Consider the following 10,382-nt stretch of genomic DNA (forward strand, 5'->3'; position numbering starts at 1 on the left):
CAGCTGTCTGCTCATGTCACCATATGTCCCTTTACTATCTTTTGTGCAGGAGCAGAAACCCCTTGGAGAAGGGAATACCATCTACTCCACGATCCAGGCCCAGGTACCACTCTGGTTTTTAGAATCCATCCCATGCCTGCCCATGGGGGTTTCCTAATGCCACCCTAGAAACTCACACCCTTGAATGGCAGAGTAAGACCTTGGTGCTCCTGGAGTCTGGAAGACAGCTTGGCCTCAGTTGCGTTACGTTGTTTGTATAGATGAATGCAGTTCTGGAATGTCTTGACAGCTGAACAGGGCTGGAAAGTCAGACACAGACATTCTTTTCTCTTCCATGCTCGGTAGCAAGGGTGGTCCCGTGGGAGGAGGAAACTTGTCAGGGGACTCAACTTCTGTTTTCTCTTCCTGATGCTCCCTGTACTTGGGACTTTGTACTTTTCATTCTCGCCCTTAACTATACCTGTTTTCAGGAGAAAATGCATCTGTGTTGTTCTTTATCTAATTATGACCTAATAATAACATTTCCTAAGCACATAACATGCCGTTTTCTTATTGAATCTCACAAAACAACCTCACGAAATAGGTCTAATAGAAACCTCATTTCGTAGATGAGGAAACAGACTGTCTAACTAAACGTGCTCAAGGCCGCATAGCTCTGCTGTGACAAAGCTGAGCCAAATGATTTTCGAGTCTTCTCTCTACCTCTACCTACTTCATCTTTAACATTTTGGGGTTGTAGGACTTCGTCCATAGACTAGAGAAGCAACCTCTAATAGTGACTGCTAAAGTGACTGTTGATAATCCAGGGTGGGGCATCTTTTTCAAAAGAAATGCTGCCTCCTGGCAGCCAGTGATGAAAATTCCTGATAAAAATGACTTTTTTTTTTTTAACACTAAGACTTCAAGCAACAAACTCTTTAGCTTTGTGGCTAGGTTGCAGGGCAAAGAAAACTCCTAGGGGATGATGATAAGCTTCAGAGGAAGATCAAGAAATGAAGAAAGAGAAGAAAGGGAAGGGGAAGAGGACAAGGAGAGGCAATGCAGGGAGAGGAAGAGAGGAGAGAAATGGAAGAGAAAGAGGAAAGGAGGGAGGGAGGCACCCAACCACTCAGAGCCACTCTGGAATTCCCAAGCTGGGTGTTGCTTTCTCTTGTTCCCCTGAAGATGATGTTATTTGCTGATAATGGGTCAGAGTGTGTCAAAGAGAGATGTAAGGACAATTTCTGGCTTCAGCCACTCTGAATTATAACAAGAGGAATTTAAATAAATGCAAGGGAAGAGCTCCTCTCAGACTGAGATGCTGGTGAGAATGAGATTTCTCCTCTGAGCAAAAAGAGGATGGTTACCTGCCTTTGAGAACACCTGGTTCAGGTCCAAAGAGGGAAGGTGTGATGTCAAAGGGAGCTATTGAGGTGTTGAAGAGAGAATCTTGGAGAGTCTGAGGTTTAAATCCTGCTTCTATTGTGAGCACACTGTCTGACTTGGGCTATTTACCCTTTTGGAATATCATCTGTAGAATGGGGCAAATTATGATCATTCTTATTTTGTAGGAGTGTTATAAGGGTTAGGGGAGGATGCATATACAGAATAAGCACTCAGCAACTAGCAGCTATCTTTAATGGCAAAGCAGGACTAGCATTCAGGTTGTCTGACCTCCCAACTAGTCTGGGGCTCTTTTCACTAACATCTCGAGCTTCCATCTGGGGAAGATTGAGGGTGAGGAATGGAAGAGATAGATGCCTGCCTCCCTAGGATTGTGCTGGATGTGTGCTTCTGAAATGGCTTTGTTTCTGTTTTCTTTAGGCTTCTGCTTCCACATCACAAGATAATGCAAATACACTGTATTCATTGGTACAGGCTTCCTGGAAGGTAAGTCTTCTCCATGGGCTGCTGTTTATACAGATATGTATTTTGTCCATGCATATGCAGGTATGTGTTTGCAGAGGGTGTGTTGTGTGTCTGCGTGGGTGTACTTCCAAGTGAGTTGTCTTCCACTGTGTGTATTTGAGTAGCTTGTGTGAAATGACTGTTTAAATGTTAATGGGTCAACTAGAAATGCCTTTCTGGTTCTGTTTGGGGAAAAAGAACAGCTCTGAGATTAGGAGGAGAGTTGGTTTCTCTGTGAGTTTTTGTGAGAGGCAGTAGACCATCAAAGACAGAAAGGAGATGCTTTAGACCTCCTTTCTGCTTTAGTCCTCATTAGACCAGCTGAGGCTATGCTGAGAGGTCCTGGAGAGGTTTTCAAGGCAGGGGCATATAATCTACAGCTGGAGGAGTAGACTGGGCCAAGAGAGACACAGTGTTGACTTTTAGATGAAGGTTCTGGCCAGTCACCTGCTGCTGGTGGTCTCTAGACTGAGGTAACCCATCACAGGCCCCTTGAAACCTGCTCCAAGCTGAGCTCATGGCTGTTACCTGTGCCTGGGACCATAAAGTAGGGCATCTTAATGCCCCTGGCCATATTTCTACCTTGGAAGAAAGAGGGTGGGAAGAAGGTTAATTCCAAGGCTGGAGTCACAGTATGAAGCCAAAACCTTGCCACTGTAGTGTGGAAGCTGGGAATCTGCCAAACTGTGGGAGTGTTGCACTCATATGGGCCAAGGCTCCTGTGTTTGTGTCAAATGGAGGAGAGGGTTTGGGAAGATCTTTAGATTTTTCTTTCACTCCCCTTCTAATAAGTCATTAAGTCAACTTGGATTCTACCATGCATGTGTACTAAGTTGTTTCAGGCCTGTCTGATTCTGCGATCCTATGGACCACAGGGTCCTCTGACCATTGGATTCTCCAGGCAAGAATACTGGAGTGGGTTGCCATGCCCTCCTTCAGGGGATCTTCTTGACCCAGGGATTGAACCTGCATCTCTGATGTTTCCTGTATTGGGAGGCAGGTTCTCTACCACTAGTGGCACCCAGGAAGCCCAGATTCCATGAGAGATATTTATATTTAAATTATGTTGTTGTTTGGTTGTTAAATCATGTCTGACTCTTTTGTGACCCCAAGAACTGTAGCCCACCAGGCTCATCTGTCCATGGGATTTATCAGGCAAGAATACTGGAGTGGGTTGCCATTTCCTTCTCCAGGGGATCTTCCCAATCCAGGGATCAAATCCTCATCTCCTGCATTGGCAAGCAGGTTCTTCACTGCTGAGCCATGAGAGAAGCCCATATTTAAATTATACACTGTAGTTTATGAACATATAGTCACAGACACGTGATCATATGCTTTGGTATTAGGTTTTGAAAGCTCCGTATACTACTGAGAAAGCTTCTGAGTTCCCACGTCTCCAGTGTTTCTCCGTGTTCAGGGTATGGGCTAGGACTGGTACTTAAGTGTGTGGCAGAACTGTTTACATGAACCGTGCGTATGTATGCTATGTGTTGAAAAGATACACAGTTTGAGGCAGTGTTTGAATTAGATTTGTCTGAAGGGTGTGTGTCTGTGTGGGTGCTGGGAATACGTGTATGTGTGAATTTCAGGGGTGTGTGAGTGTGGTTGACTTTGGTTCAGAAATATCATATCATAGGCAAGTGTGTATTGTGCCTTCTTTGGAAACCATGGGCACCATTGTTTACTCCCGGGGTAGAAAATTCTAGACCATTCTGGGTGAGAAAACTTCAGGGACTTTCCGGGTTCTGAGTCTCCTTTGGGACCTCTCACATCAGTTAAAAGTAAGACACTTCTTAACTTGAAGTTAAGCATTCTTTCCCCTCTGAAATTCCAGACTGGATCCAAGAAGACAAAACAAAGCCCATCCTTCGATAAAACTATCTACGAAGAGGTAAGATTCTGGAATTCTTTCTGAATGGGTTTAGTGCTTACAGCATAGCCCTGAAATCACACGTGAGAAAAGTCATCCATAGCATCTCAGAGTTGGAGGGATTTCAGGGATCTTCTAATGTGAATCTTCATTTTAGAGATGAGGAAGCAGAGGTTCAAGAAGAGCTATGGTCTAACCCGAGATCTTATCATATTTTGGGGATTTGATTCCTTTTGGGGAGATCTTTCCCCAATATTCATTTATTTATTTGGCTGCTCCAGGTCTTATTTATGGCATGTGGGATCTTCAATCTTTGCTGCTGCATGTGATATCTTTAGTTGCAGCATATGAACTCTTAGTTGTGGCATGCGGGATCTAGTTCCCTGACCAAGATTCAAACTCCAGCCTGCTGCATCGGGAGTGTGGAGTCTGAGCCACTGGACCACCAGGGAAGTCCCCAAGACCGGGTTTTAAACTAGGGATGTCCCCAGACTGGTTTCCCAGCTGTGGGCCACACATTGGATCTCTCTCTCTCTTCCATGGATATGTGTGTGTTGGGAAGTGGGGAGCACAGAAGGGAGGATAAGTGAATCTTAATGATTTCCCCAAGTTAGCAAGTAATCGGGCATCACTCCAGGACACATATAATCTTCAGCTGCTGCTGGGATGGACACTGCACAATGGTGACCATTGAGCCTGGCAGCTGGATTGATTCTCATCAAGCCTTTTAGGGAATGGAAAGTAGGCACTCAATGTTTATTGGAGGTTTATTGTGTATATATATGAGTGGTAGCCTGCCAGTGACTTCACGTGCACTATCTCATCTAATCTTCACAGAATGCTACAAGGTAGTATAATTACATTTCCTATTTATACCCAGAGAATTTAAGGCATGGAGAGCACCCTGCTCATCAGCCTCATATAACACTTGAGCTTCCACCTGTGGCCTGATAAAGATGTTGCCACGGGTCACAAGGGAGAGTGTGGATGGGTGCCTGCTGGAATTTCTGGCATTGGGCTGCGGCCCCACATTTAAGTCAGCTGGACAGTCAAGGTGTGTAGAGGGCACTGTGTGGGCCAAGGCAAAGTGGGTCATGAAGAAGTATGGTGTCCTTAAAAAGCACTAGAAACGGAGCCAGAAGAACTGGATTCAAGCCTCTTACTTCTTACTAGTTGTTGACCTTGAGTTATTTCCCTTACCTAGCTGAGCTTCCTTTTGTTATGAATGAGGAATGCGGATAATAATTTATAGCCCACAGGGCTGTTATAAGGATCTCTTAGTGGGACAGTCTGAAGTTCTTCTTTTCTTCTGCAGGTTGGAAAAAGACCTTCCAAAGCTGAGAACCCTGCTCGACTGAGTCGCAGGGAGCTGGAGAACTTCTGCATATATTCCTAGTTGCCATGGCTGTTCTCACCCCTCTTACAGCCCAACTTCTGCTTTGGGAATCAGCACAATGGATGATGCTTCATGATTCTCTGCAGAGTGGTTCCTTGTCTGGAGATGATATGAGTTTGTGCGTGGTCTATATTTGTTTGAAAATGATTTCTTTTTTTTTAACATTACTTTTATTTTTGTAAAATATAAATTTATTTATTTGAAAGTGATTTCTAACAGCTGCTTTAAGAACAAGGCTGTTAAATAATATCTCAACTTACAGACAAGACAAGAACAGATAGAGATGTTGGGTAGTTTCCAAAAGACAACACAGCATGTCCAAGTGCTGGTCATCTTCAAGTGCTGTGTAAATATGTGATGCTATTACTATCACATTAAGATTCTGTTTGCCTGGTTTTCCCCTGGTGACTCATCTTCACTCCTCCCTAATCAATGATGACCACATTTCTAGACCCTTTCTTTGCCCAGATCCATCTTCCAAAGAGGAAGGAAAGATAGTGGGGGCTCAGAGGAGAAAAAAGAGGTCTCTCTGTGAAGGTATACTGGCAAGTTCTCCAAGGAGGCCAGGCCTGGGCTATATAAATACAGAGGAAAAACTTCCCTACTACATATTAAACTTTACCTCTAGCCATCTGGTCACAAAGGGGTGTGGGCAGGAGCAAGAGTAGATGATGCAGATCAAGCCCACCGCTGAGTGGAAAAATCACCCAGAGTCCATGCCATCCTAATAATCGGGCAGTGGAAACAGCTTTGCCTACAGAATGATGTTTGATTTACAAAAACACATTATTAGACATCTATTTTGGCTTCTTTACACATTCCTCACTATTAGAAACAGTATCATTTAAACTCTGAGTCCTGATGCGCCCCATGGCAAACACTGGAGGGAGGGCTCAGGCAGCTGAGCACTTAGGAACCAAGCACCTTGCTGGGCTCCCCTGAGCCTTCAAGCCAGACCCTTCCACAAGACTGTGGGGAGCAGGCTGAAAGTCTGGTTGAGCCCAGGAAAGGGGGAACTGGAAGAGGGCCTGGTCAGAGACCCCAACGGGTAACATTGCACAGAGCCTGATTCTTCAATTGCCCCAGTCTGTGTTTAAGGTATGAATTTAATATAGAACTGTGCTATTACTTAAAGGCAGTTTAAATTTCTTCTCTGAAATTTAGGAAATAAAATGTAAATGGGTCTCTGCCCTACTCTGTACTTTCCCTCTCCCAGCCAAAGGAGAGGCCATCAATTGTGGGCCATCAATAAACACACGCTGTTTGACTCCTGCTGGAGAGGAGTCTGGACTCCTAGGGAGCTGTCAGTTGTCTCCTAGCCCTGTTCACACTGGAACAGCAGATTCTAGGAATCCCAGATCCCAGGGGCCACTTAGTTTTGGGGGATAGCCACTTGCTCATGCCCCTCAGATCCTTCTCCCCTGTGGGTGTGTGATTGGTCAAGCTAGCTTCTTCCTGGAGACTAGTTGATAGATCACATCTGGGAGAAAGTGTTGGGGTACAAATTGGAGGATATATGCAAAAGGATGGGAAGAGGATCCAAGGCAACTGTGGGCAGCTGAGCAGCTGAGTCAGGAGTTTCGTGAGAAGAAGGAGTAGCAAATTATAGGGGTCACAGCAATTCAGATGAACAGCAGAGATACTAACCATTGCCTACTGCTGGCCTTTTACATGTCCTGAGTTGCACAGATATTGAATTGGGCAGATTTATTTAAGGAGCACATGAGATCCTATGGGTCCAGGGACTTCTGGGATGCTCTATTCTGAAGTATAATAATGATTATCATTATCATCTTATATGTCTTTGTTGAACTCTGTGATAATGTCTTAAAAAGATAATTATCGGAGAAGGAAATGGCAACCCATTCCAATATTCTTGCCTGGGAAACCCATGGACAGAGGAGCCTGGTGGGCAAAAAAGACACGACTGAGCAACTAAACAACAACCAGCAATGGAGGAGCCCAGCCTGTGCCTGAAGGAGAGGAAAATCCTCCTTCCCCCTTCTCCCCCCTTATTGTGCCCAGTGTGGAAGCAGGGTTGTTGCAAAAAAAACAAAAACAAAAAACAAAAACCAAGAAAAGCTTCATTGATCTACATTAGTTATCACTGATCTACAAACGTCATGAGATGCGTGGGAGAAAGAAGACTGGGGGCAGGATGGGTGCCTGAGGAGGAAGAGGGAAAAGTTGGAGCAGAAAGGGAAGGAGTTTGGAGTGACTACAGAACTTTAAAGATGAGCGATAGCCACAGAAGTGGTAGGAAATCTGAATGTATTTGTAACTGCACCCTCCACCTCTTCTGTACCCTCATTAACAAAAACAGAATGAAAACATCAGTTACTACTCCTCAGTGCTTAGTGGAGTTGGATTTATGTTCTTTTCTGTGTATGGTGCTGGGCTGACATGGGTTTTGAGTTGGAAGCAAGAAAGCTTCATGTTTGAGGGGGTTGAATTATTCAAATTGAGACTTATTTCAACTTATTGAAACAAATGGAAACTTATTGAATTATTCAAGTTGAAAATGAACCCAGGACACTTTTCAGTATATTTGATGTCTGAGGCACTTGACACCAGCATTTACTTACCAATGGTCATCAGAGGCTTTACAGACCTCTGAGTTGCCAGGTTTTTGTTCTTTATTTTATGAAAGGGGCCACATGGCCATGGTCTTCTATAGTGGGGTCAACTCATACTCAGGGAGTGAAGCTGCAAAATGCATGTGGAAAGCAAAAGTGAAGTATAGTCAAAATTTCCATTTAAAATACTGGAATTCAGGACTTCCCTGACTGTCCAGTAGTTAAGAACCCATCTTGCAATGCAGAATACCCAGATTCAACCCCGGTCCAGGAACTAAGATCCCACATGCTGCTGGAAATGAAGCCCATGCACCACAACAAAAGATCCCACATGCCACAACTAAGACTCAATGCAGCCAAATAAAAAAACAAATAAATAAGTATCCATGCAATGGCCAGCCAATAAACAAAGCAGTAATTAAGCTCCTGCTGTGTATGAAGCACTGCCTGGCTCCCCGGGAGTACCCACGGCAGGCCACAGAGGACATTCTGATTCCACAGACTGTGTGCTGGGGCAGATGACAGTGGAAGCACAGTATTAAAAAACACAAATGGGCCGCAAAACACATGTAACACAAGTGCACACAAGAGTATCATGAATGTAAGTCAAGAGCGGTGTAACTTATAGGCAGGGAGACGGGATGGAGGCGACTATTTGGGGGAGAAGAGAGATATGGCTCGTATACATCTGGACATGAAAAAAAGGAGGAAAATTCCTTTGGGGTAAATACGGGAATCTTATACAGAAGGGGCATTTTAAGCGCTTCAGTTCAGTTCAGTCGCTCAGTCGTGTCCGACTCTTTGTGACCCCATGAACCGCAACACGCCAGGCCTCCCTGTCCATCACCAACACCCAGAGTCCACCCAAACCCATGTCCATTGTGTCAGTGATGCCATCCAACCATCTCATCCTCTGTTGTCCCCTTCTCCTCCTGCCCTCAATCTTTCCCAGCTTCAGGGTCTTTTCCAATGAGTCAGCTCTCCACATCAGGTGGCCAAAGTATTGGAGTTTCAGCTTCAACATCAGTCCTTCCAATGAACACCTAGGACTGATGTTGGACTGATCATCAGTCCAACTGATGATTGATCTCCAACCATGATGGACTGGTTGGATCTCCCCACAGTCCAAGGGACTCTTAAGACTCTTCTCCAACACCACAGTTCAAAAGCATCAATTTTTCTGTGCTCAGCTTTCTTTATGGTCCAACTCTCACATCCATACATGACCACTGGAAAAACCATAGCCTTGACTAGACGGATCTTTGTTGGCAAAGTAATGTCTCTGCTTTTTAATATGCTGTTTAGGTTGGTCATAACTTTCCTTCCAAGGAGTAAGCATCTTTTAATTTCATGGCTGCTGTTACCATCTGCAGTGATTTTGGAGCCCAGAAAAATAAAGTCAGCCACTGTTTCCCCATCTATTTGCCATGAAGAGATGGGACCAGATGCCATGATCTTCGTTTTCTGAATGTTGAGCTTTAAGCCAACTTTTTCACTCTCCTCTTTCACTTTCATCAAGAGGCTTTTTAGTTCTTCTTCACTTTCTGCCATAAGGGTGGTGTCATCTGCATATCTGAAGTTATTGCTATTTCTCCTGGCAATCTTGATTCCAGCTTGTGCTTCCTCCAGCCCAGTGTTTCTCATGATGTACTCTGCATATAAGCTAAATAAGCAGAGTGACAATATACAGACTTGACGTACTCCTTTTCCTATTTGGAACCAGCCTGTTGTTCCATGTCCAGTTCTAACTGTTGCTTCCTGACCTGTATACAGGTTTCTCAAGAGGCAGGTGAAGTGGTCTGGTATTCCCATCTCTTTCAGAATTTTCCACAGTTTATTGTGATCCACACAGTCAAGGGTTTTGGCATAGTCAATAAAGCAGAAATAGATGTTTTTCTGGAACTCTCTTGCTTTTTTGATGATCCAATGGATGTTGGTAATTTGATCTCTGGTTCCTCTGCCTTTTCTAAAACCAGCTTGAATATCTGGAAGTTCATAGTTCACATTTGCTGAAGCCTGGTTTGGAGAATTTTGAGCACTACTTTACTAGCATGTGAGATGAGTGCAATTGTGCGGTAGTTTGAGCATTCTTTGGCATTGTCTTTCTTTGGGATTGGAATGAAAACTGACTGTTTCCAGCCTTGTGGCCACTGCTGAGTTTTCTGAATTTGCTGACGCATTGAATACAGCACTTTCACAGCTCATTTTTAGGATTTGAAATAGCTCAACTGGAATTCCATCACCTTTAAGTGCTTAAAAATATATAAAAAGAGTAATGTGAAAGTGAAAGTCGCTCAGTCGTGTCCGACTCTTTGCGACCCCATGGACTTCTCCAGACCAGAATACTGGAGTGGGTAGCCTTCCCCTTCTCCATACAATCTCCCCAACCCAGGGATCGAACCCAGGTCTCCTGCTTTGCAGGCAGATTCTTTACCAGCTGAGCCACAAAGGATTAACCTAAGAATACTGTTAAAAAGAGTAATACACACAAATGGTTTAAAAAATCCAGCCGTACAAAATATATGCAGTAAAAAAATCCTCAAACCAACCCAGCTTCCTCCCAGAGGCAGCCACTGATAATTTTTTTGTATTTCCTTTCAGAATTTTTCTTTTTGTAAACATACAGCTATCTATTTCTTTTTTATTCAACTGG

General features: G+C 44.1%; 1 protein-coding gene across 7 annotated transcripts in view; it reads left to right on the top strand.

Moving 5' to 3' along the window:
• CD244 (CD244 molecule) overlaps nucleotides 1-10,382 on the top strand; it is an 83,473-nt gene that overhangs the window by 56,374 nt on the left and 16,717 nt on the right. For 3 of the 7 annotated variants that reach the window (XM_024988200.2, XM_005203493.5, XM_010802753.4), the window contains 4 exons: nucleotides 50-103; nucleotides 1,804-1,869; nucleotides 3,722-3,778; nucleotides 5,073-7,503. In XM_024988200.2, coding sequence (XP_024843968.1) covers nucleotides 50-103; nucleotides 1,804-1,869; nucleotides 3,722-3,778; nucleotides 5,073-5,153 — 258 coding nt within the window. In that variant the 3' untranslated portion in view covers nucleotides 5,154-7,503. Of the gene's footprint in view, nucleotides 1-49; nucleotides 104-1,803; nucleotides 1,870-3,721; nucleotides 3,779-5,072; nucleotides 7,504-10,382 lie in introns of those variants that run through there. The other 4 variants (XR_009493598.1, XR_009493596.1, NM_001192350.1 and 1 more) reach the window with 3 other exon arrangements.

Source organism: Bos taurus, chromosome 3 (assembly GCF_002263795.3).
Source record: "Bos taurus isolate L1 Dominette 01449 registration number 42190680 breed Hereford chromosome 3, ARS-UCD2.0, whole genome shotgun sequence".
Classification (NCBI taxonomy): Eukaryota; Metazoa; Chordata; class Mammalia; order Artiodactyla; family Bovidae; genus Bos; species Bos taurus.